This window comes from Canis lupus, chromosome 33 (genome assembly GCF_048164855.1).
Source record: "Canis lupus baileyi chromosome 33, mCanLup2.hap1, whole genome shotgun sequence".
In the NCBI taxonomy this organism is placed as follows: domain Eukaryota; kingdom Metazoa; phylum Chordata; class Mammalia; order Carnivora; family Canidae; genus Canis; species Canis lupus.
Window position 1 is genome coordinate 38354800 of NC_132870.1, and position 27122 is coordinate 38381921.

Below are 27122 nucleotides of genomic sequence, written 5' to 3' on the forward strand. Positions count from 1 at the left end.
ATGAAATCGCCTGCAAGTTGTGCTCAGGACACAGGCCTTATGGCTCTTGTAGACCGACTAAGGTGCAGGGCTCAGGCAGAAAGATGTTTCACTGAACCTGTGGCAGGACAGTCATCAGGGTCTCTCCCCTGGCCTGGGTACAGCTCTTTCCCTGAAGAGTTGGAATAGCCCCATTCTCATCTGGAGTGTACCCCAGGTTTTGAAGAAGCTTCAAACTAGAGCAGCAAAGAAGATCTAAGTGTTGTGCCCAAGATTATGTATCCGAGAAACCACCAAGGAGCCGACACCGATGCAAACACATGAGGGTTTATTTATAAGCTCTAGCTTGGGTCCAAGTATACCCGACACAGCGGAGCAGGGACTTGGACCCCGAGGTGGGTTTCAGCTTAGTTTTATAATGGGCTGGTCTAGGGGACCTCCAGAAGGGGGGAGGAACTTCTCAAGTTCTGTTTACATTCTAATATGGGGCTTTCAGAGGCATTGAGCTCCGTTCTCATTCTGATATGGGACTTTCTGCCACTGGCTTGGGCTCTGTTCTCATTCTAATATGGGGCTTTCCAGGTCGCTAAGCTGTAAGCTGTTTTTTTCCTGTAACTGAAGTAATGTGAATTTCAGCTCTTATTCACAGGGGCCTGGGATGGCTGGACCTGTGCTAACGCTGAACTTAAAGTGGAATGGCCTTAATTTCCTTGGCCTCCACACTAAGGTTGAGTGGTGGACCAACCTTACCCTAGATTTTGATAAAAGTACCACCAGCCTCACCTCCTCTTCTGAATCTTCTTTGAAATGTTCATTGTCTGTGATAGACTAGGAACAGATTGCTTTTCCTCAGGGATGATTGTTTGCCAGTCTTCCCCAGGGCCTCTTTCAAAGCTGGACTGATCTCTTGGTTCTGATAATGAGCAATGATTGTCGGACCTCTGGTGTGGCAACCTGCAGGAATCTTTGCCCTCCCAAATTGCTCCAGGATTTTGATTCAACCCATCAGGACACAGATGATAAATCAGAATGAGAACCTTTGCCCTTACTCCTGGATCTAGAAACAATTTGGTGAATTGCTAGTAAGCAGTATTTATAACATATAAAATGTCAGCTCTCCCTTTGACCTTCTTGGCCTAGGGCATGCCACATCCAATTTGTCTTTGTTCCAACTGTGAGAGGACTTAATCTCATCATTCTGGCCTGCTGCAATTAAGTGTTCTCTAAGCATATGATCTATGAGGAGGAGCAAGAAGACTGATAATGGATCTGATCTTTCAAGGTCCTGCTTAAACAACTGTAGATAGCAGAAAAGGAGAGGAAATTCTGGAAATCATCATTTCATTTATTTGTTTATGTATCCTACAACTTATTTTTAAAAATTTTAATTCTAGTGTAGTTAACATACAGAGTTATATTAGTTTCAGGTCCCTATCACTTATTTCACCCATCCCCCCACCCACCTCCTTTCTAGTAACCTGTCTGTTCTCTATAGTTAAGAGTCTGTTTTTTGTTGTGTTTCCTCTTTTTTCCCCTTTGTCAATTTGTTTTGTTTCTTAAATTGTACATATGAGTGAAATCATATGTTATTTGTCTTTTTCTGACTGGTTTATTTCATTTAGCGTTGTGCTCTAATCCATCCATGTTATTGCAATAGGCAATATTTCATTTTTTTATGGCTGAATAATATTCCATTGTGTGTGTGTGTGTGTGTGTGTGTGTGTGTGTATAGAAAGAGAGAGGCCGAGAAAAATTAAGGCCATTCCACCTCAAGTTTAGCATTAGTACAAGTACAGCCATCTTAGGCCCCTGTGAATAAGAGCTGAACTTTATAGGAAAAACTGCAGAATGTCCTCCGCAAGGAATCCCATATCAGAAAGACAACAGAGCTCAGAATTGCCCTCGGCAGAGAATCCCATATCAGAAAGACAACGGAGCCCAAGCCAGTGGCAGAAAGCCAGTGGCATTCTCATATTAGAATGAGAACAGAGCTCAATGTCCTTGAAAGCCCCATATCAGAATGTAAACAGAACTTGAGAAATTCCTTCACCCCTTCTGAAAATCCCCTAGATCAGCCCATAAAAAACCCAGCTGTAACCCACTTCGGGGTCCAAATCCCTGCTCTGCTGTGTCGAGTATACTTGGACCCAAGCTCGAGCTTGCTTATAAACCCTCCTGCGCTTTCATCCGTGTCAGCTCCTTGGTGGTTTCTTGGATTTGCAATCTTGGGCACAACATATTGCCACATCAAAATAAAAAGCTGTTGCCAGCAAAGGAAAAAACCTACAAAACTAAAAGACAACTTATTGAATAGAAGATATTTGCAAATGATGTATCTAGTAAAGGGTTCATAACCAAAGTGTGTAAAGAGGGTATACAACTCCACACCAACAAAACAAATAATCCAATTAAAAAATGAGCAGGGGCAGCCTGGGTGGCTCAGCAGTTTAGCGCCACCTTCAGCCCAGGGCGTGATCCTGGAGACCCACGATTGAGTCCCACGTGGGGCTCCCTGCATGGAGCCTGCTTCTCCCTCTGCCTGTGTCTCTGCCTCTCTCTCTCTCCTCTCTGTGTATTCTCATGAATAAATAAATGAAATCTTAAAGAAAAAAAAAAGAAGAATGTTCTGATTTGTACATTACATCCCTTGAACAGCACAGCCTATGACAGACTCAGGAAAGCAGATCTACCTCACTGATCAGAAGGAGGAGAGGCCACTAATTGAAAAGGCCCATTGATATTTCAGAACAACATTCTGGAAATACTTTGTAGGAGATAGGCATAGCACTCTGAAAAAACCATGGGCTGCTGGCTGGTGTGGAGCTTTGTGGAGATGGTTAGGTAAATAAGGTGTCTGAAGAAAATGTATAGGTTGGAAACATGCTATGGTTATATGGGTTTGCTAGCATTCTCTGCCCCCCTCCCCCTTCAGAAGGTTAGATCTTGAGACAAGGCCACATATCCGGACACACTTACCTAGGATTTCTGACTTACACTGGATCAGGATTAGAAAGGTAAGGAAAAGAAACAAATCCCCAGCATTCACTGCTTTTATTATATTTACTTTACCCATTTAAAGGCTGTCAACTGATATGGCTATCGTCCTCCAATCTGACTGAGTTGGAGTTAGAGGTGGAACAAGAGGCTAAGAGTGTCATTTTAGGGGTGTTCCTTCATTTGGAAATACAAGAATGAGGAATTAATGATTTCTCCCAACAGTCCCTATCAAAGAGTTCAATTGTCTGAATTTCTTGGGGATCTAATCCTAGTCTTGTGGCTTCTGACTTCCTGCATTGTGAATTGCTGCCTCATGTGTTTTGCAATTACGAATTATGAATTGTCTTTAGTGGCATAATTTCTGTAGCAATTTTATGAGTCTATTTGAGGTTAAATTCTTCCAAAGACATTTTACCTTTATTTTGCCAGAGGTCCAGGGATATTACTGGCCTGAGACTTCTTTTGTGCTTGCAGTCTAACTTGGGTAGTCCCAGATCATATTCAAACCTCAAATCTGTGTTGAAGATGGACACAATGTTAGTTTTAGCCCAGATTAAGCCAGGCATGCTTCTTTTGTGTCTCCAAGTGGATTTCTTCTGTCCCCCAACCCCTATCTGAATTTCATTGATGGCATAACTCTTTAAAGTTTTCAGCCTTACTTGGAGAGCCATAACCCATGTCTGGGTTGGATGGGCATTAAACCCACTTCATGATATAGATCTGCACATATTCCCAGGTCTGACATAATATCAGTTCATGCTTACTGATTTGATTTTTAATTAACTTTATTTTGGCCTCTGTAAAGTTCTCTTTCTTAAAAGTTTAAACACACATTAAAGCACATTTGCTTTATTTTATAAATATTTATACATTATATATGTTATAGTATTTATATTTAAGTATTATATCAGTACTTTATAGTTTTAATCTTCATCATTCATAATTATAAAACCCAAACAAAACAAAACCTGCTGGGTGAGGGATATTTTATCTCTAATGCTTCTAGATAGCCCAATTGATCCACTAAGAATGGATTCGAGACCTTTTACTATTAAGATTCAAAAAGAGAACTAAGAGGAATATATATACCTGCCTTGAAACTAGACAGGTCTAGGCTCAAATCCAGCTTATACCATTCGGCAAGAATAGAACTCCTAAGCCTTAACTCCTCATGCAACAGGAGGCCAGAAATAATCACCCTCCACAGAGCTGTTAGGAAATCCAAGTGAAGAAGGCATGGAAAATGTTGCCCTTAGATTGGTAGCAAAGGATGTTAATATAAAGAAGACTATTACTGAGAGGAGTCTTGGCTAAAGGAAAGCATCTAATAAAACCACACTTTTCCAGCCAATATGGCCACAGGCTAGCTTGCCTAGTCTCTTAAACCATTGGGCCATTCTCTCTGCCTAAATAAAATTCTCCTAATAACCACACAATACTCACACCGACTTGTTCATTCTTCCTTTTATTTTTACAAAGCATAGCAAAATGAGTAAACAACTGACAGGTGAAGAGTTTGCACAACAGACCACCCTGACCATCTCTTGATTTTATGGGGATCATAGGTGGGAATGTGTTCCTTTAAAGTGATTTTTTAATAGAAGAGTCATCTGAAATGGTTCTCATAGTGGAGGAGAGGAACGACAAGAAATCAACATTCACAATTATTTAAAATGACTTAAAAGCTAAACATAATATACACAGCAACTCCTTTATCCTAGTACAAAAATAGTGCCAGAAACTATATATTTGTTCAAATATATTGAAAAAGGTATAAGAATACAAATAGATATTAACAGTGACTAGTGATGATTCATAAGGTTTTCTAAAACTGTAATAGAAATTTATATTTTCAACTATTTACACTGCTTTCAACGACATTTTTTAAGACATGTTTACACAGGCTTTTGAGAAACATACGGAAGGGTGAAGTGAGCTTTAATACTTTCTTCCTTGCTCCGTGTAGTGGAGCAGAAGGTGTCCAAAACTGTGCACAATTTAGCAATCTAAAAGAACTCTTAGTAATATCTACCTGGCTAACCTATGGGAAAAAACTCTATAGCGTAGAATACATGACTCCTTACGTAAGGTGTTCTTTAAGCTATCAACAGGTTAAATGATTCATATTTGTAAGAAAACAGGCTATTCACTGGCGGATTCTAGTAAGTTCCAGTAAAGAAGGTCCTTGGGGGTGGTGGTAGGTAGAAGGTCCTTGGAAAACTGTATAATACATATGTTGTAGATGAAAATGAAAGTGATATCATGTACCCTATATTTTCTTGTTCAATTTGTAAGATCAGAAGTTGGTAAGCCTCTTACTCAGCACTTTTTGCAGACTGGGTTCCTTGAGGTCACAGCTCTGTCTCGGGCTGAGCACAGTGCCTGACATGTCACAAGGACTCCATAAAGGGTGGACTGTCACATGTCTGATACTAACTAATTAAATTTTACCACTTTATTTCAACTACAGTTGTTCACAGGAGAGGACAGCAAATACACCTTTTCCTCCTCTCATCTTAAAATCACTCTTGTAAACAGAACAGCACTGCTTGTGATGATCTATAAAGCATTGAGTAAAATCTGGTGAAAAACACAGAAAAATCAAAAATCCAATTGGAGTACGTCTAACATTTGTGCTCTATGTTAAAAATAAAGGCACTTTACCGCTAGGAAAGACTACTATATCTGTGACCAGTTCCTCCCAGAACCCAATATTTCCATACACTTTATCTCAGTACTCCTATCTAAGGAAACTATTCTCAACTAAGAAATCAGTGGTGACAACATCACTTTCCAGAGTTTGCACCTTGAAGGCAAGTTATTCAAAATCTCACACTCACTAGTGATCTGCATGAGAAACCAAATAAATGTAACTGTCTTTTTTTTTCTTTCAGTCTTTGAAACATAGGAAGTGACATGTGGGATTAGATACCATGCTCTATAGCCCAATATCCCACATGTGACAGTGGTCTCCAGGGCCCATTAGGGCTTACACAGTGGCTGCCTTCTGTGACATCCTTGAAGACAAAGGCTTTGCCCACACATTAACTCCTTTAATAGCACTTGTTCAGGCACACAGAGGTTAAGTGACTTACACAAGTTTACACAGGACTGCAACTGACAAGGGCCAATCCTGTGAAAAATATAAGGCCGGGCAACTTTACAGACATCTTTTAACAACTCAGTAAAATAGTGGGCACTTTTTGGGCTGAAAATTGAAATTGAAATGGTATGTCATTCAGCTATACCCATGACAACTTTAATCTAGAAAAAGAATAACTTCTTACTAGCTATGGGTAATATAAATACAGAGTGGGGAAGGGAGGACTATAAATATATTTTTTCCAACTTGGGAAGATACTGGAAAAAAATATTCACATAAGAGCAAAAGCTCTCATTTGTGCCCATGTACGAGATAATCTAGATATGGAATTATTTTCCTAAAAATTAAAAATTATTTGAACCAACTAACTGGTCCTAAAGAAGTACTCTTTTTCTGTAAAAACTAAAACTTCTAACAATAGAGCAGACACAGCACTAACCAACTTCTTTTAATTGCTAAATTAGTAAAGTAAAATAAACCACTATGTAAAGTTAAACCAAACAATTCCAATCTATGTACATCTTCTCGCTTGTGAAAATGACACACATACAAAACCTCCATATATCTCAGTGACATATTAGATGGGTCTAAACAAACTATTAAGTATATGATTACAGATTTTAGCATAACTGCTAAATCACAATGCGTATGATAAAAAGGTTACTAAGGACTGCTCTTCTTTCAACAATTTTTCTACACTAAGGAATTATGTATGCATGCATAGTTGTATACCAGTATATGCTATTTTAGTGACAGCCTGTGTAACTTACACACCAGTGCCACCAAGAGGCAACTTTGTAGATCTCACCTATATGACATCAAATAAAAATTGAATAACATCCTGAAAACACAAGTATTACGACAATTACACATATAGCAACAAACAGTTGGTAACTTCCTAGACTAGCCTTTACCAGTAATAAAGTAATGGCAATACAATTTATTTTGCTTTTTTTTTCTTTACCTGAATAGTAAGAATAAAGTCACATTATTTAAGATACACACTCAGAATTTTAAAAAACTTGATGGATATGTTGAATTTTAGGCAGTTTAGAAAAAAACACCAATATGGATGGGAAAAATATGTTTGGTAAAAGTTCTTTGAGGGTGCTGCACCATGTCCCCAAGAAATTCTCCACCCAATTTAGTGACTGAAACTCAGAAACATTTTTTTTGGCATGGGTGGTTAACAAATCACACAAACAGCTCTCTTCCTACTTTCCCTGAGTCCAAACATTAGCATATATTTGGAATAGATTTTCCTTTCCTGAACCAGTTGCTAGATTCACTATCTACTTCTCCAATAATGAATAAATTGGTATTTAGGGTACACACGATCAATGGGAATCCACTCAAACAGGCTCAAATCTAAGACAATGTTAGCATTTTCTATATGTGCTAAAATTAAAATCTATGAGAAGTAAATATCAACAACTATATGGCTCAGGGTAAGCATTTAGTATACACACCCAAACTTCCGTGATACTGAGCTGACCAGTCCTATGAACTGAAAAAAGGGCAGTTTCTCAATTGCAAACTCAGTACTCTTACGTTTAATTCAGGGCTAAGCCTTCTTACCTTCCTGCTCTCTCACTTTAATTTTTGACCCCAATAGCAGGATAGTCCTTTGCTGTTTATACAGTTAAAACTATTCTCTATACTTGCTCTGACAAAGAAAAATGATGATTCATTTTACCTTTTATCTGCAGTCGTATCTCACCTCAAGTCAATGCTCCAATTATCATATTTTCCTCAGTTTTCTGTTGAGACCTAAACTGTTCACTCATAAACTATGGCTTGTAAGAAAAAGGATAAGGAAGTTATTTTAAAAAGGAAGTTCAATATTCAAAACACGGACTCTCAGAGAGGCTTCCAACAGAATATTTCTCTTCACTGAGACAGATACAGCCATTCCATTTCCGGATCACACCCCCATCCCTCCCTCATAAAGCCAGGGACCATGAAGTCCATGAAATCATTGTCTTCTAAGGCTTCCCCTGCTTTCCATCAGGCAGTGTATACTGAAATGACTTACGGTTAGTCTCTGGATAGATGTAAGTACTGAAATGAAAGAGTTCTCCCCTTCCTGCTCTCAAACAAAAACAGCAAATTGATTAAACAATACCTTTTCTTTACAGTACTGCCTTAGAGTACTTTCCAATTGTTGCAGAGTTTTGACTTTTTTTTGTTAAGGTAATACAACTGTTGACAAATACTATCCTTTCCCTGTAAAATCCACTAAGCCAGCACTTTTCTCTAACTATGATGGTTTTAAATGTCACAGAATACATTCAATTTGCTCCTAGACTATTTTTGAGAATGAAAAGATTCCAAACATTCTTTAGAAGATTGGTAATTCAGAAAACACAAAACCAATTATTTAAAATCCCCAAGCAAAAAACAAAAAAGCAAACCCCCAAAACCCAAAAAACAAAACAACAAAAACCTACCTCAGTGCAAGAACTTAACTTGCACTTTGCAGTACACAAAGTATCACAGAGCTCTCATCTGTGTGCTAAGAGTGGGTGGTGCCAATAATCTCAGATCAGTGGCATAAAACAAATATACAGAAAATATGTAATAGTCCCCTAAAAACGTTTCATGCTGTGCTCTTAAAAGTTGTGCAAAAATAAAAATACAGCAGTGGCAAAGTATATACTAAATCTGTACAGTGTATAGCAAAATTAGACATCCTGCAGATACACCATCTGTAAACTTCAACTCCACGTAAATAGGCCACTCAGTTCCGCTTGGCCTGGCTGCTTTCCCCATTAATCAGCGTTTTCTCCTGCTGTTCTGCTAGGGCCTGCCATTTTTGCCTGTTCTTTCTGCAGCCATCCAGCAAAGGGAAGCAGTCCTCTGATACGTGGGTCAGAGCCTAAAGAAGAAAAAAGAAAGCAAACAACTAGAAGGCATCCAGGAAATAAGCCCTCTCCCCAGGCCTATTAGCAAAGAGCCACATCTTACACTCATTTCATGAGCAGGCCCACTGTTGGGGTTTCCACAAGCTGTGTGAACAAACAGGCAGCTCATTTATGACTGATCTCTCCTCATCTATACTGACAAGTGGCATGTGCTGGGATAGAGCATACACATATATTCCAACATAATATTACTCAGTTATGCTTGAGACAGATCTGTATGGAATCTGCTCTGCAGGGAAACAATACATTTTGCTTTTTTTGTAGTACAGATGGCTCTCCCTAAGTGTGAGTGTACTGGGCACTGTTTAGTTTTCATTTTTTTCTATAAAATAGTTCTATACAATGTACTTAAACAGATCTGTATCCAAGATTATAATAAAGATTACTTTATAATTCTGCATGGTATTATTATTTACTAATTATACTGCAATACATATTTAGATATAAAAAAGTTCACTGCAGGAATAGAGAAACTCTGAAAATAACTTTAAATACCCAACGACAGGGTTGGATATATTAGTTCACTATTTTGCAGCCTTTACTTTTTTTTTTAAAGATTTTATTTATTCATGAGAGACACGGAGAGAAAGGCAGAGACATAGGCAGAGGGAGAAGCAAGCTCCCTGCAAGGAGCACAATGTGGGACTAGATATTGGATCCTGGGATCATGTCTTGGGCCAAAGGCACACTGAGCCACCCAGGTGTCTCTAATTTGCAGCCTTTAAAAATATCATAGAAACACATATGGTATGGAAGAATACACATTATGATATATTATGAATTACAAAAAGCAAATTTGTTAAGTGAAAAAAATGAAAATTTCATAAAACATATACACTAATATATTAATAGTAGTTATCTGCATAGTGAAATTATAATTCCGTGATTTTCTGCAAGAATATTATTTCTGTAATAAATAATAGTAAAGGTACGTAACAATATTACATAGAATTTAACAGTAGATTCAAATGAAATAAATCCTTACACAGATACAAAATGTAGGATAAAACAGTTATGAATTGTGAAATGTCTGGATTAGAAGATTCTAGGGTTTCTTTGAGTCTTGACATTCTATAACCCTATGATAAATGCTGTTTTCCCAAACAGTTAAAACTTAAGATAGTTTCCTATTTAACCTTTAAAAATAAGGATAGTGTCTACTTTCTGTACTTTGGGCTTAAGCATCTAAACTAGCAAACTGGATGTTTTAGGAAGACTATCTCTACCTAAAAAATAAAAATCCCAAGCCAGCAAATGGGAACCTGTACTATTCTTCCAGCTACCTCCTTTACATCATTATAAAAATTTTAACGATATTAAAGCTACACTATACAGGATCCCTGGATGGCTCAGCGGTTTAACGCCGCCTTCAGCCCAGGGCATGATCCTAAAGACCCAGGATCGAGTCCCACGTCGGGCTCCCTGCATGGAGCCTGCTTCTCCCCTGCCTGTGTCTCTGCCTCTCTCTCTCTCTCTCAAATAAATAAATAAATAAATAAATAAATAAATAACTCTTTAAAAAAATAAAGCTACATTATACAATGAGAAAAAGAATGATTTTTTTTCTTTATTTAGTCCTAAACTGAAAAAAAGATGCTAACATAGAGTATGCACAGTATCCCTCCTTAAGGTAACGTAGTTAATTCTTTTTAGTATTCCTACATCAGTTTGCTAGAGTCTAGCACAAAGTACGCACTCAACAGATAGTTCTACATTGATGAATTAAAGTTTTTGAGAAAAATCAAATATAAAATGTGTTCTTTATTCAATGCAAACAGTGTGATCATCAGGAAGGGAAAAGAAAAGAAAAGAAAAGAAAAGAAAAGAAAAGAAAAGAAAAGAAAAGAAAAGAAAAGAAAAGAAAAGAAAAGAAAGAAAAGCCTAGTGTCAATTGCTTCAATTTACTTGAGGTTTTAATTCATAACACAGTCTAAGTTTAGCAAGTCTCGTGTTTTCATATAAATACCTCATATAGTTGCAAGCAGATGGCATCTATGAACCCAACTTGCATACTTGGGATTTTGTTTTTCTTCTCCCTGTTCATTAGATCCTGAAAACACAAACACAGAAACACATACACACACATACACACACAAACACAGAAACACACATACACACACAGATCTGCATTTACTTAAAGAACACAATGCAAGTTGGCTCCAAAAACATGCATCATGGGCAGGGTGAGAAAGGCCAGGTACTTGCCTATCTGTCTCCTTCCTTTGTGGGGAAGTTTCCTACACTCCCTGCCAGCCCTGTGCTCTGGAAGACCCTGATCCTTACTGCCTTGTTCATCCTGGCTGACTTTTCCCACACTACCTTGGAATTGATCTCTTACTAGAGTCAGCCACTGACCCAGAGCTGACCACTGACATATATCTGGAGAACAGCTCTGAATTGTCTATTTATTGATGTAAAATCAAACACCCTCAGTTTTGTGGAAGAAGCCACCGAGGCCACAGCTGATTGCAATTCAATTCATGCAGAGAGCTTTCTGAGTGACGATTATGCAGATGTCCCTCTGTTTATTCCCAGGAGGTCATGGCTGGAGCACCAGATGAGCCCAGCACTGCCATGGGAAGAAATGAGTCTGTCTCAGTACTTGTTTAAAATGAAGCAGATTTCCCATTAGCTGTTATCATCACTCTGCTACCCACCACTTTCTAAAAAGATTCTGAGCTTCTGAATGAGCCTACCATTACATTAGAGGACACTGAGTAATTGTGAAAGACACAGGATGTGCCCAGCTGAGGCTAAAGAGCAGAGTGGATGGAGCTGTACACAGAGGGGGGTCATAACCATGTACCCATTAATATGGGTTCAATAAATGTCCATTTGAATTGAAAAAAAGACTCAAGGCTTCATTTTCAGGAAAAACTCATTCTAAAAGCCAGAAATGGCTTTTTTTTTTTTTTTTTTTTTTTTGTCTGTGAGATCCATACTCTGTGTATCAAAGACCTTAAAAAAATCTGTGCCCTTTAACATAGCAATTCTGGGAATTTATCCTAACAAGATGATGAAAACTGGCACAGAAACATTAGCAACAGAGAAGTTTATCAAAGTGCTATTGGTCATAGTGAACACTGCAGACATTACAACAGAGGAAGCAGGGGAACTATGACTCCATCTACTTCATGTGATCATTATAAATAATACACACATGGACATCTGTTAGAATGGGAATTAGCTTATGATATTTAAATAGAAAAAACAAATTATAAAAAAGTAGGTACATTATGATGTAAAGAATCTTTTTCTCTTATTTGCTTATGTTTTCTGTAATGAACATGTATAATTCTTTTCATAAGAAAAAATGTTTTAAAAACTAAACTGAAAGAAATTGTGTTCCTCAGTAAAGATCCCATAGAAAATATAAGAAGTCTACACTAAGCAAGTCTATCTGTATAATTCCTACCACCAAGGTCTCATACTTACAGCAGGCTCTATGTTGAGTTCTTTTCTCTCTCTGTCTCCTTGGTCAAAAAATTCAGTTGCTACAAGTTCTGCTATCTGAAATAAATAACCGAATGAGTTTTGGCAATTAAAAGCGTGTAACTGTCAAATAGAGACTTTGAATAAAGATAATAAAGTCTATCAAAGCTAGCTTTCAACCACGTCAGTAAAATGATAATAAAGCAATAATGAGTACTAGAAATTATATTTTGTTTGCTTTTAAATATGTGCCTCATCACAAAGGCTAGAGCTTGTAACTTGTAATTAGGCAGAAAAAAGCAACAGGTTATTTCAACTTCAGCAATCAATGGGGAAGAGGCAGTGTGTGCCCATCTGTACGCATCATCAATGAGATATTGGTTAAGCACCTGTTATACCACGGTGCCGATATAGGTGCATATATGGCACCTGACAGATATGCCTTTTAAGTTTATTTTAATCTACATGTTCCTCCTCTTTTCAAAATCTTTCCCTGTAATTTTTGTTGTTGTTGTTAAATAAACTGAGTTGTGTATCCTGAAGTTCCCCACTATCTGGATTTTGGCAATTGCTTCCCCATGATGTCATTTGATGTTCCTCTGTGCCCTGGATTTCCACACACTAATAAAATCTAGAGGCTGGATTAGATAAATTCTTTTCTTGGACTACTTCATAGGCAGTGCTGTGTACTTCCATCAAGAGCTATATAACGCCTGGCTGCCTCTCTTTTTGTGCTATTAGAGACCATGAGTGATCTTTGTCTAGATCTGCTAATTCAGGGGCTACAAAAAGCTGATATTCAAAGTGATCATTCCTTTATAAAAAGGAATAGTTGAAATATTGAAATACAATAAATACAATAAAAAGAAAGTTCCCACCATCAATTATTTAGTTACCCTAAAGCACAATTCATATAAGGAAAAGAAGGAGAAATGTTGGATTTTTCTACTTTAATTACCATTTGAAAAAAATAACTTTGGGTTCCTAAGCAACTTATCAAGGATAACTAGGGAAGGTTTCATTTTATTTTTACTATTGTTTTGAACTTTTAAATTTAAATATATTTAATGTATTTCAAACCTTAGTGATACTGAGATTGTCCATTTTGACCAGTGAGCTTAATAAGGTGGCTTCTCTGTCTTTTGTCAAAACCCTATGAGTCTTTGATAGCTTCTCTGCTTTCTGATATAATAAGATGTTCCAGGCTCATTTTGTACATTTCCTGCTTTACAGCTGCTATCAGCTATTTCTTTGTTGGAGCCCTTGTTCATTTAAACTGAGGTACTTAGAAACCCCAATATGAGCTCAATCATTACTACCAGGTTAAGTCATTATTCAGAGGACAGAGCCAGGATATACAACAGAAGTTCAAATAACATTTCAATTCAAGTTCAGGACTACAACATTTCCACCCAACCTTATTCACCTTTATCTTTCTACATAAACTGACGATCCTGGCTGTCAACAATACCAATACAATCTTTTATTTGCTTTTATTCCATATAATCTACAACAGTGATTGAATATCTGTACAAAATTACCACTAACACTAAGATTACTGAAAACAGCTTTAAAGGCTTTTTTTTGGTAATTCCTTTTTGTTTTTAGGGTACATTCCACTGTAGATACATGATCAAATTACTGTTTTAATGTCACGTGGAATGAAATAGTTCCTTTTAGTGTGGTTTTGCAACCACAAATCAGGTTTGTCTCATTTTATTTTCAAGGCTTAGGGCTACTTAGAATTCAACTTTACAATTTTATTTTTTTTAAGATTTTATTTATTCATGACAGACACACACACACACACACACACACACACACACACACACACAGAGGCAGAGACACAGGCAGAGGGAGAAGCAGGCTCCATGCAGGGAGCCCCATGTGGGACTCGATCCTGGGTCTCCAGGATCACACCCCAGGCTGAAGGTGGCGCTAAACCGCTGGGCCACTGGGGCTGCCCTCAACTTTATAATTTTGAAAACGATTTATGTGGTTCCAAAGTTAAATCTACACTAGTACATAGAACTCATTCTGTAAATGTACTATAAATTACTTAATCAGTCCCCTACTGATGAATATTTGGGTTACTTCCAGTCTTTGTCCTTACCAATAGTACAAAAGTGAACAGCCTTGTATAAAGGTCTTTTTATATTTTTTCCACTATATCTTTGGGATAAGATGCCTAGAAGTAATGGTAAATGAATATGTGTATTTATAAACTTCCCAAGAGTTACAGTATTTTGCATTCCTTGTTTTCCCTCAACTTCCCCAACAGAGTAGATCATAAAACCTTTGGATTTTGCCAACTGGACAGTAAGAAATGGTATCTCAATGTTGTTTTTCTGTGTGTGTGTGTGTGTGGGTGTGTTTTAAAAGATTTTATTGGGGCAGCCCCAGTGGCGCAGCGGTTTAGCGCCGCCTTCAGCCCAGGGCCTGATCCTGGAGACCCGGGATTGAGTCCCACGTCGGGCTCCCTGCATGGAGTCTGCTTCTCCCTCTGCCTGTGTCTCTGCCTCTGTCTCTCTCTCTCTCTCTCTCTCTGTGTCTCTCATGAATATATAAATAAAATCCTTTAAAAAAATAAAAGATTTTATTTATATATTCATGAGAGACACAGAGAGAGAGAGGCAGAGAAAGAGGCAGGGGGAGAAGCAAGCTCCATACAGCGATGTGGGACTCCAGGATCAACTGCTGAGCCACCCAGGGTCCCTCAATATTGTTTTTCTTTTAATGAAGTAGAATTTACATACTGTGAGTTGCACAGAACATGAGTTCAGTGTCTTGACAAATGCATATAACCATGTGACAAATACCCCATCCAAGACAGAGAATGCTTCTACCACCCTTAGGACCCTTCTCAGTCAATTCCTGCTCCTTCCTTCCTTCCTTCCTTCCTTCCTTCCTTCCTTCCTTCCTTCCTTCCTTCCCTCACAATCACTATTTCATTTCTTTCACCACAGATTAGTTTTGCCTGGTCTAGAACTCTATATAAATGAAATCACAGGATATATTCTTTTGCTCTGTAGAGTGTTTATGAGAATCCGTGTTGTTGCATATCAACGGCGAGTTTCTTTTTATTGTTGAGCAGGACTCCACTGTATAAGGAATATACTGCAGTATGTTTAGCTATCCTGCTGGTAGATGTTTGAGTTGTTTCTAGTTCATTTTTTTTTTTTAATTTTATTTATTTATGATAGTCACACAGAAAGAGAGAGAGAGGCAAAGACACAGGCATAGGGAGAAGCAGGCTCCATGCACCGGGAGCCCGATGTGGGATTCGATCCCGGGTCCCCAGGATCACGCCCTGGGCCAGAGGCAGGCGCTAAACCGCTGCGCCACCCAGGGATCCCTGTTTCTAGTTCTAATTACAGTAGCCACTCCTCATCCACAGTTTTGCTTTCCATGGTTCCGGTTACCAGAGGTTAATCACGGTCCAGAAGCAGATGATCCTCCATCTGATAGATGTTCAGAAAGTCAACAGTAGCCTAACGAACACTACATCACAACACCTGTATCCTCCACCTTGCTACCTCTCAACTTTATTGTCTCCCATCGTCACGAGGAGAGAGGGTGCAATATAATGAGAGAGAGAGACACCCCACATTCACATAACTTCTATTGCAGTATATTGTTATAATTGTTGTATTTTATTATTATTGTTCATCTCTTACTGTGCCTAATTTATAAATTAAACTTTATCATAGTTACGTATATAATGAAAAAACATAGTATATATAATGGCTCAGTCCTATCTGTGGTTTCAGGCATCCGCTGGAGGTCTTGAACATGTCTGCCACAGATAATCTATTAGGAATAAAGCTGTTATGAGATTCTATACAAGCTTTTTTGTGTCAGTGTAGTTTTATTTGCCTTTTTTCTTATGAATACGGTTCTGAGAACCTTGGCAGATGAGTAAGGCCCATTCACATTCCAACAACTTTTAGTTCAAATTTTTGGCTTATTTTTCTTTAGTGTTGCTGTCATTTTTTCTTCTCTATTTTTACAAGTTTTTTAATATTAGGGGTATTAACTATCTATCAAATATAAGCTGCAAATATTTTTACCATTTTCTCATGGACTTTTACTTTGCTTATAGTGTCTTTTGCCATTGATTCTGCATGTTGAGCCATAGCTAGGAAAGTTTTCTCACTCCTAAGTTATAGAAGAATCCACAGATGTTTTTATTTAGTACTTCTATGGTTTAATTCTCACATTGATCTCTATGCTCCATTTGGAATTTAAGTATGCAAAGTACATCCAATTTTGTCTTGCCATCTGGTTATGGAAGATGGGAAAGTCACCCTAAGATTATTTAGTAAAAAAGTCTCTCTTTTCCCCCAGTTATTTGAAATGCTATCTTTATTATATACTAAATGTTCTATGCAATTCTCAATGCTCTATTGTGTTCCGCTAGCCTGTCCCCAATAACAAACTATTTTAGTTATAGAGGCTTTATAATATTGTTTTTCATGTCTGGACCCCAACTTCACTGCTCTTTTTTGGGGATTTGATTAAGAAGAAAGGATAAATGAAAAAAACAAATTATTCTCTCCTCCATTTTCTTCCCTATTTGGAAATGGACATATAGTCCCAATTATTATGGAGCAGGACAGTCTGTAAAGACTACCTTTCCTGAGTGCTTACAGAGTGTCAGCTTTGGCACGTAAAGGGGACATTTCATTTTTAAAACTTTTTTTTAAAAGATTTTATTTATTTACTCATGAGAGACACACACACAGAGAGAGAGAGAGAGAGAGAGGCAGAGACACAGGCAGAAGGAGAAGCAGGCTCCATGCAGGGAGCCTGACGTGGGACTCGATCCTGGGACTCCAGGATCATGCCCTGGACTGAAGGTGGCACTAGACCGCTGAGCCACTCGGGCTTCCTGGAGGGTACATTTCTGATCTCGTTTTCTCAGCATGTGAGATGAACCTGTCACTGGGCTCCATGACTATGCACCACAGAGCCCTGACCAGCAGCGGGCTGTCAACAGTCTTGGGTAGTGCATTTAGGATTAACAGCACAGTTTCAAAAACCAAAACACAATATACACATCACTGTATGTACAGCTATCCCTTTTGTGAGCCGAGGCCCTTTACTGCCTCTGCAAAATGTTAGGACAGTTACTTATTTAGAGAGAAAGATATATGTCTAGCCTCCTAGCCATAGGCCCTGATCACATCCCTCCTGATACCTTATATCAACATTTCCTATATTTATGAGCCCCAAGAAATGCTTAAGTTCTACTCGTTAATGCCTACTTGGAGCTGAGGTATAGCTGGCTAGGCTAACTATAAAGAAGAAGAAAAATAATTTGCTTCTCCTATTTTTCAGGGTTATTAAAAAAATGTGCTAAAAAGATTCCTAAGTGAGGCAGAAGTAGTACTGGGATTAAAAGACTATCAACAGCTAGGTTTTTGCTGTGTTAATATAGATGTTCTCTTTCTTAATATAGCTTATATTAGTAAATGTTAAGGAATCTTCTAAAAAAGAAAACCTGTTTATGTCCAATTATCTGCTTTTAATGCTACTTAAAGATCAGATAAAAAAAATTCCACAAATACTTTAGAAGCCACTTTTAGGAAAACAGACTTTTCTTACTTTGGCTTTTTTTTAAAAATTTTTATTTATTTATGATAGTCACACATACAGAGAGAGAGAGAGAGAGGCAGAGACATAGGCAGAGGGAGAAGCAGGCTCCATGCAGGGAGCCTGATGTGGGACTCAATCCCGGGTCTCCAGGATCGCGCCCTGAGCCAAAGGCGCCTGCTAAACTGCTGCGCCACCCAGGGATCCCTTACTTTGACCTTTTAATCCCTACTTTTACTGTCACCAAGCAACATACCCGTTGTTGAATAGGCCACGGTTTTGTAATGGCAGACAGGTCACAAGCTGTCATCAGCATCGCTCTGTTAAGGCAAAAAGAAGCCCAATGCTATGATTAACTTTTTATGCAAATATATATTCTCAGTAAATAGTTACAGGTAAAAAGGTTAAATTAAAGCCTCCTAAACTCTGAAGATGTCAGTTTATAAAGACTAAAGAAACAGAAACAATTTATATGGAAGTGTGGCTGACTCAGTGATAGCAGAATGTCAACTCTTTTGGTTGCCCATTGAACTGGAATTGCCCTAAAATTGCCTCATTTAGCTCCAGATTGGCACAAGGAGAGAAATTATTAACCTCTGGGCAAAAACTTGCCTCCTGTTACTATTTTTTTTCACCTTGGTAGTCCATTCTCAGTGAAGTAAGATGAAAACACACTGACTACTAATAATTAGCCACTGAAGGATAACATCAGATATCCTACTGATAAAAGTCCTAGGGGAGCAAGAATTATGGTGGGTCATCCTTTTTTTTTAATGTTTTATTTGAATTCAATTTACCAACATAGAATAACACCCAGTGCTCATCCCATCAAGTGCCCTCCTTAGTGTCTGTCACCCAGTTACCCCATGCCCCCACCCACCTCCCCTTTGGTAACCCTTTGTTTCCCAGAGTTAGGAGTCTCTTATGGTTTGTCTTTAATGGTGGGGTCATCCTAATGCTGACCTCAGCACATGTGAGAAGCTCTGGCTTCCAAACAGTTCTGCCATTTCCCTTCAAGAGGGAAATGAGAGGATAGTGCTGTTTCATCTTTCTGTTGAGAGAAGTGGAAACCATGCTGGGCTGTAGAGTCAATGACAAGGTGCTCTAGAGCTCAACAGCATAATTGTATGAAAATGGTTCTGTCCTTCGTGCAATGTTTTCCTATGTTGGACCCAGATGTCTGTTTGTAATAATTTATCTAAAGGAACAGGTGGAAAGGCCATCACCGTAGTATAGAAACACTTGTGGTGAAGGACTGTATCCCTTGTCCCTGCAGGGAAACCCAACCTAAAAAAAAAAAAAAACAAAAACGTCCTTCTTAACTACGTTAGGCAAAAAGAAGAGTGGTTTTCTGCTGCTACCCTAGCTCTTCCACCACCTCTCCTGGAGAAGTGAGTGCAACAAAGATACTTTTAATCATGTTTAAACCCATTTTCATGAAGGATTTCAGTGCTTGCCAGTATAAACCACTTGCCCCAAAGAAGGCTATGCATCCACAGAGGCTTCACTAAGATCTGAAAAATGAGGGGATCCCTGGCTCAGTGGTTTAGCTCCTGCCTTTGGCCCAAGTCGTGGTCCTGGAGACCCGGGATTGAGTCCCACATCAGGCTCCCTGCATGGAGCCTGCTTCTCCCTCTGCCTGTGTCTCTGCCTCTCTCTCTCTCTCTCTCTCTCTCTGTGTGTCTCTCATGAATAAATAAATAAATAAAATCTTAAAAAAAAAAAAGATCTGAAAAATGAGTGCACACAGGGACACTGACAACTCCAACCGCACTTCTCCACTCGAGGTCCCTCGGGTAGGAGGGAGCAGCAGGGACCTGTGCAGACTTGGAACTGCAGTTCGTTTCTTTTTTTGTTATTGGGATAAACTGTTCACTAACTATAGTAGCAGGTCTATACTTTTTCTTTTCTTTTTTTTCTTTTTTGTTTTTTAAAAGACTTTTATTTTTAAGGAATCTCTACACCCAACATGGGGCTCGGACTCCTAGCCCTGAGATCAGGAGTCATGCTCTACCAAGTGAGCCAGCCAGGTGCCCCTTAAAAGTTTATACTTTTCTAAGCACTGTGATGAAAAACATTTTGAGGCTATGAAGTTAAGCAAGATTACAGAACAGCCGGGCATTTGAGTATTGTCTCCTTAAAATCTGCATCTTCATTTGCATGCTAAATGGTATCATTCCGTTTAAAGAAATGCTAATTTCAGGGGCATCTGAGTGGCTCAGTTGGTTAAGAGGTTAAGCATCTGCCTTTGGCTCTGGTCTTTTTTTTAATTTTATTTATTTACTTACTTATTTTTTTTGGCTCAGGTCTTGATCCCAAGGTGCTAGGATGGAGCCCCACATTGGGCTCCCTGCTCAGTGGGGAGCCTGCTTCTTCCCCCTCTGCCCCTTCCCCCAGCTCAAATAAATAAATAAAATCTTTATTTTCTCTCTCTCTCTCTCTCAAATAAATACAATCTTTAAAATTGTAATAGCACTCCTTGGAATTCTATGTCATTCTTCTATTATTGACCACTTGTTCTTTGTTATCAATCCAATTCTTGCCAAGGCAAAGGTACCAGTGAATGCTAACAGCAAAGGGGTGGTGTCTACAGCTGGAAGGGAGGGACAGGTGTACAGGGGAGTTAAATGGAAATCCTGCCTATCTGACTGTGCTACGCTACTATCACTCAAGAGAGGGAAACCCTTCACAACCATCCTCTTGCTCCCACAATCTTTGGGGTGCTATTTGCAGCTGTTCCATTCCAAAGAATCAGGAATATGAGCAAGGGGACCTTATAGCTTTGTATCAATATTCAACCGCCTTTTAAAGGTCCTTCTAGGACAAAGTGATTTATTCACTTGCATTTGCAAATCCATTTCCTTTCAAATAAATATTCATATTCAGCCCTTTATATAACACTAGAGAATTCTGACAGCCTCCAAGATCATCACCCTGTGACAAATAACTGCAGTAAAATCTGATAATAGTAAAATTAATTGGGTAGCAAAACTTCAGCTTTAAGGACAGTAAACCTACTTACAAAAACAACTCTTTTTGATGAGGATCTTCCAAGTTGAATTGATTTTTTCTTATAAGTTCAAAAAATTCTCCTCGTCTCCTTGAAAATAAAGAAAAATATTTGGTAGTTATGATGAGTCCCCAGGCTCTTGTTTCTTTGGTTGACAGACTCACAGAGTAAATTTTTTGGAAAAAGATCTCTAATGGTTTTTTCCTCTCTTAAAATCCAATATAGAAATCATTTAAGGAACTAAAAATCTCTCACTTTCCTCTCTTCTTTCATTTTCTTTGGGTAAAACAATAAACTTCATCTAGTTTTTAGCTATGAATCACAAATAATAATAGTAATTTCAATTCTTAAACATGATTTTAAGAAAATGAAACAACAGGAGTTAAAAATTTGATGCCAAGAATGACTTAAGAAATTTTAAGTGTATGGCATAATCAGATTTATATGGCTTCAGTTTAATTTCATTTATCTTATATATTATGGTATAGGGTAAAAACTTTATGTTCATAATAATTATTTTATGTCAGTATAAAATGGTAAAGGCTTTTTGAAGCAAATTGACTTTGGGTGTACACTAATATTCACTAGTGTACATACAGTGTGCAGTGAATACCTCCTATGCGCCCAGCACTGTTAAGAATCTTGGGAAGTTATTAAGACACGAGTCCTTTTCAAAATCTAGTCGGATGGGCAGCCCGGGTGGCTCAGTGGTTTAGCGCCGCCTTCAGCCCAGGAAGTGATTCTGAAGAGCCGGGATCGAGTCCCACATCAAGCTCCCTGCATGGAGCCTGCTTCTCCCTCTGCCTGTGTCTCTGCCTCTTTCTGTGTCTCTCATGAATAAATAAATAAAATCTTTAAAAATATATAAAATAAAATCTAGTAGGAGACACAAAACAAATGTAGAAAAACTTATCTAATAAAATTGACTCAAAAAAAAATTGACTATGTGATCTGAGTACCAAAAATGAAAAAATACATTTTGTAAGGGTTCAGAGGTGAGACCTGAGTGGCCTGGAAAGGCTGGAAGTCTTTGTGGTTACAGGTATTTTTAAATTCTTAGTAACTTGATAATCTTTATTCTGCAATCATTTTAAATAAACTAAGGTTTGCCGCTTTTTCTTTTATCCTAATTAACTTTAAAGTGCTCCAAAATCCAACGATGCGGACACTTTTAGATGCAGTTATTTTTAGATGTATAATAGTGAATATCTGGTATGTGTTTTTGTGTGTCTATTCTATTTGTTTTTACTTCTCCTAAGAGTGGTTGAAGCCATGGATGTGACTCTCTGTGCAGAGGGAGAGAGGGCTGCGCTTCAGGGAAATCCCATGAGTGCCACCAGCAGACTTGCCTCACTCCTATACATGTAGCAACAACCTGGTTTGTGTGTGGGAAGCTAATGCCTCCCCAAATGCAGCAAACTCTCCTCTTGATTTTAGAAAAGCAGTTTAGTTACAGGCAAATGCATACATGCATGATAAATACTACTCTAATGCACACTTTAATTTTTTGAGTCAGTAGCTTCACTAATTAAAGTTCTACATTAATATTCTTCTGCCAAAATCAAATAAAAAGAAACAAGAGTTATTTGTCTTGCACTTACTTAGCTCCTTCTCCTGCCCACCTAGGCTTAGATGACAGCATGGAGGGACTGTCACGTGGTCAGAAGCTGGGGGAGTAAAGAAAAGGAGGCAAAGCGAACGGGCTCTCAATCTTTAGGTTGGACAACCTAGCTTGGGATGACGTTAGGATGGTTATGTACTTGGTACCTAGCTTCAGAGATATAGCAGTAGATAAACAGCACAAATAACTCTGTATTCTGTAACTGCTAGCATTAAGTAAGAAGTCAAAGGAGTATGCTTTCCTGGCTTCCTTTAAGAAACTGCTCCATTTGAAAAACAAGATATTTGACTTGCCAGGACATTTGTCTTTATAATCTAAAAATTTTCCAATGTGCATTTTAAAAGTTTGAAACAATGCAAACACTTCCAAGACCTATTTATCTCAGAATATTTCTTAAAACTTACTTAATGTACAATGCTAGGTCTGTGGCTAAAATAGCTTGCTTGATTATTTTCAGCGTGGTCTTATATTCTTCAATGGAGAGGCCACTGAGAATCTGATTGCCCTTTATAAAAAAGAAAACCATCATTAGCACTCCACTTGGAGAAGCTGCTGACAAGAACAAAATCTGAAGTTACAGTGACATTATCTTAAACACACACCTTGTATTCTGAGCTAATGAATACAGAGGACACCTGCTTACTTGGAATAAATGCCATGAAATGATGTTTGCCCTCTATGCTTCCACCCCTACCACCTCGTCTGATAAGAAAGACAGCTTCATAACGGTACATCTACCTACACATGCATGTTTTTCCAAAACTTAAACTCCTTTGTCCAGACCTAAAATCTAATAACTACTATATATCTTTGTCCTTTGGACAGGTTAATTGCTATAGTGTACAGCAAGAGAAACTTTGAAAAATCAAAGCCATCTTAATGGACACGAAGAGTAGAGTAGTGAAACTTTTAAACAAAATGATTATAAAGAAATCAGTTCTCTATGGATTTTGTAATAAATCCAGTAACATTTTTTTTGGATGCAAATTTATATAATTTTAATTTATTCAATACTGAGAACAGTGTGTATTCTTTAGGAGTATGCCAATACAGATGGGTTACTGGGCGTGGGCCAAAGGTGTGTTTACTGGTGATAAAAAGCAAGGATGGGTTAAAACATCTATAAAAAATATTGAAAAGGTGGTAAATTCAGCTGTAAACAATGAAAAATTTTTGCTATATAACCATTTAAAAAAAATTTCTTGTCTGTAATTTAAAGCATAGTGGCTCTCTCATCTTGAACTACGGAAAGCATCTCTTGGAGACTCAGCATATATTCAAAACAACATCTGCAAATTAAGTCAGATGTGCTTCCTAAATCTCAGGGCCAATAAAAAACCCCAGAGGTGTAGGAATGAGATCTGGAGGCAAAGGATTTGTTCTGAAGACAGGGACACTGCTCTGTGTGGTGTGCCAGGGCTAAGACACTAGTTCGAGAATAACTAGATGCCAACATTGTGGCATATATCTAATTAATGAATCGATGATTACAACCATAAACATTGTTTTTTAAGTATGAAATCATTTTAGGTTCTAGACCAGAAAGAAAACTATTTAGAAAAAAACTCTTGATACTTATATTTATTTTAAGAGATTTTTAAAAAAAATTTTTTTTGTATTTATTTATGATAGTCACAGAGAGAGAGAGAGAGAGAGAGAGAGAGAGAGAGAGGCGGTGCAAAGACACAGGCAGAGGGAGAAGCAGGCTCCATGCACCGGGAGCCCCACGTGGGATTCGATCCCGGGTCTCCAGAATCGCGCCCTGGGCCAAAGGCAGGCGCCAAACTGCTGCGCCACCCAGGGATCCCCCATATTTATTTTAAAATAGAACAATTTCAAGTGGAAAAAGAAAGAAAAGGTTACTACTCTGTGGGATGGCTTGCAATCTCCAAGTTTTGGAGGCATGGGGTTGATTTCAGTCCAGTCCTTTTCAAGGACCACAAAGAGGGCTAAAGAACCTTAGCAGGGGGCACCTGGGTGGCTCAGCAGTTAAGCATCTGCCTTTGGCTCAGGGCGTGATCCCGGGGTCCTGGGATAGAGCCCTGCATTGGGCTCCCTGCAGGGAGCCTGCTTCTCTTTCTGCCTATGTCTCTGCCTCTCTGTGTGTGTGTCTCTCATAAATAAATAAAATTTTAAAAAAGAAAAAAATAAAGAACCTTAGCTTTAGAAAGGAGGTGAAAGTGAGCAACCCGATTTTCAGGAGCTGAGGAAGGAGCCATAAATAAACCAGACAGAGGTGATCATTCACATTAAAGAAATATCTAGTAGAAAAACCTCACAAATGAAGGCACTTGGCAGGGATCATGAACTTACCCACAAGAAAATAACTTGGTTTAAACACCTACCAGGCACAAAGGGTAAGAAACCCCTCACAGTACCTGTCTGTTGAGAATGTTCATGTCCCTCTTCTTACCTATTCCCTACTCCCCAAGTCTGGAGGGGTAGGAAACTACATGGGGGTTTAGGAATGAGGAAGGAGATTTAAAAAAAAAAAAAAAAAGACTAGAAAACTCATGGGACTCCCAAATTTCTAGGGCTCAGAGAAGAACTAGCCACTCTGGGTAAACATAAAAAGATGGAGGTAAAATTGCTTTAAGAGTATATACCATGCATTGTGTTTGTTCCACATAAGTTGTAGTCTTCACTTTTTTCCTATTATAAAGGTAATACATGCATTTAGTAGACAGTGTGAATAATGAACAAATCAAAATAAGAACATAAAAAGTATTAATAATTTAACTAGACAAAGACCACCTTTGTTGATGTTTTGGTGTACATTATTTTATTTTCCTTAACATAAATTAGCATAGCATATGCTTTTTTACATGATAAATACTCATTTCACCAAACTGTTGAGTAGCTTTATTCCTTAACATAACAGTTTGTTAGTGGTCAGAAGATTCAATAAAAAGAGGAACAGGCATGGTTTTGTGAAAGCAAACCTTTGAGAGCTGTATAAACCACTTCATTTGACCAAAAAAAAAAAAAAAAAAAAGAATTAACTGAGAGCCATAAAATACTAGTTTTGCTTGTTTCTAGTTTGCAAAAACCAAACAGAGGTGAGTAACCAGATATCCTTTATCAGGCAACACTTAGACAGTCTTGGTTGTCTAGAGAAATGAGGCTAGGAAGATCGCAAATGTTTTGGCTTTGCCTTCCTTACCCAAAAAGGAATAAAGCATGCTCAAGAATTTATGATGCTGGGAATAAATCCAAAATTTAAAAATAAAACTGAATTTATAAAGCTCCCTTTTAAAATTCCACAACCATAAAGTAGGTACTTACTGGACTATTAAGAATCATCAGGCACTGGTCAAAATGATGATGCTCCATGATTGAATGGCAGTAGAGTTGAGCAAGTGGGTGTTCACTTCTGAAAAATATTTTGTTGAAGAGAGAAAAACAGTTTAAAATGACCAATTTCCCCCCAATATGTCAGTTATTAATGTCTTCTTCATACCGGTTAATAAAAAAACAGGCTACTGCACAAAATTAATCAAACTAACAATTTTCTCTACTTTTGCTAGGGAAAAAAGTGAGTTAATCTCTGGGAAATAGAGAGTCAAACTATTTTCAAATACCTGTGTGATCAGTGCCAGTTCAACTTCACTGGTTTTAATACTGATAAAATAGTAAATTGGAAGAAGGACAAAAGACTAATTTCTTGAGACATGAAAAAAAAATCTCTGAAATACCTGTACCAATGAGATTTTTCAGTTTCAAAACTGCAATTTAAAACCTGGAACAAATTTCAGTGCTAGTCTTTCCACTGAAATAAGGCTGGAGGTCAGCATATTCACACGTGCCTACATATCCAAAAACAGCAGACTGAGATGGAATTATCAGGTTCAATTTTGGAAGGCACAGAAAAGGGGCAGGGCTGGTGCACGCCCCCCTTTGAAGGGAGGGAGGAGACAACTGTGTTGGGACACATGCCCCATGTGGGATCCAGGTTATTTCAGTATGGGGTCTCCTGCAAGCTCTTTAATTTGAGCTTGGGGGAAACAGTGGGGACCATTTGGCTGGGTGAAGGGGGTGGGAAGGATAATTACACTCAGTTCATTATATGGAACACGCAGTCACAAATCGAGATCTAAAGCATGACACACACAGCCCTCTGCCTCATACTTCTCATGATCCTTCACATGTGAATACGAAGCACAATTTTCACCATTTTTTCTGGAAAAGAAAAAGTCAGAGGTCCTGAAAGTCTCTGTTTCTAAAATTTATAGGACAGGGGTTTATGAATTGTAAAGTACAAGTCAGTGTTGGAGAACACAGTTGACTTTGTTATTTCTTTATGCTACTATATGAATCATTAATTTACTTTGCATTTAACTTGAAGATAGAGAAGCTGCCCAAGAGGGAAGGAATAGAACACCGGAAGGAAATGAGCGGAGTAAGAGTAGCTTAAGGGAAAACCCAATCAATAAAATGGAAATAAACCTAAGAGAGTGGGCA

The 27122-nt window shown here is 38.2% G+C and overlaps 2 protein-coding genes across 6 annotated transcripts in view; both read right to left on the reverse strand.

Annotated features, from left to right (window-relative positions):
- Positions 1–7889, reverse strand: part of FABP2 (fatty acid binding protein 2) — a 31640-nt gene extending 23751 nt beyond the window's left edge. Inside the window, exon 1 of the mRNA XM_072810136.1 lies at positions 7776–7889. The gene's annotated coding sequence lies outside the window, so the exon portion shown is untranslated. The remainder of the gene's footprint in view (positions 1–7775) is intronic.
- The window catches only part of PDE5A (phosphodiesterase 5A), a 134220-nt gene continuing 111523 nt past the window's right edge, over positions 4426–27122 (reverse strand). For 4 of the 5 annotated variants that reach the window (XM_072810132.1, XM_072810129.1, XM_072810131.1 and 1 more), the window contains 7 exons: positions 25947–26034; positions 23066–23166; positions 21053–21130; positions 18287–18350; positions 12439–12513; positions 10970–11053; positions 4426–8957 (listed from right to left, as the gene is read on the reverse strand). In XM_072810132.1, the coding sequence (XP_072666233.1) occupies positions 8820–8957; positions 10970–11053; positions 12439–12513; positions 18287–18350; positions 21053–21130; positions 23066–23166; positions 25947–26034 (628 nt within the window). In that variant the 3' untranslated portion in view covers positions 4426–8819. The remainder of the gene's footprint in view (positions 8958–10969; positions 11054–12438; positions 12514–18286; positions 18351–21052; positions 21131–23065; positions 23167–25946; positions 26035–27122) is intronic. The other variant, XM_072810133.1, reaches the window with a different exon arrangement.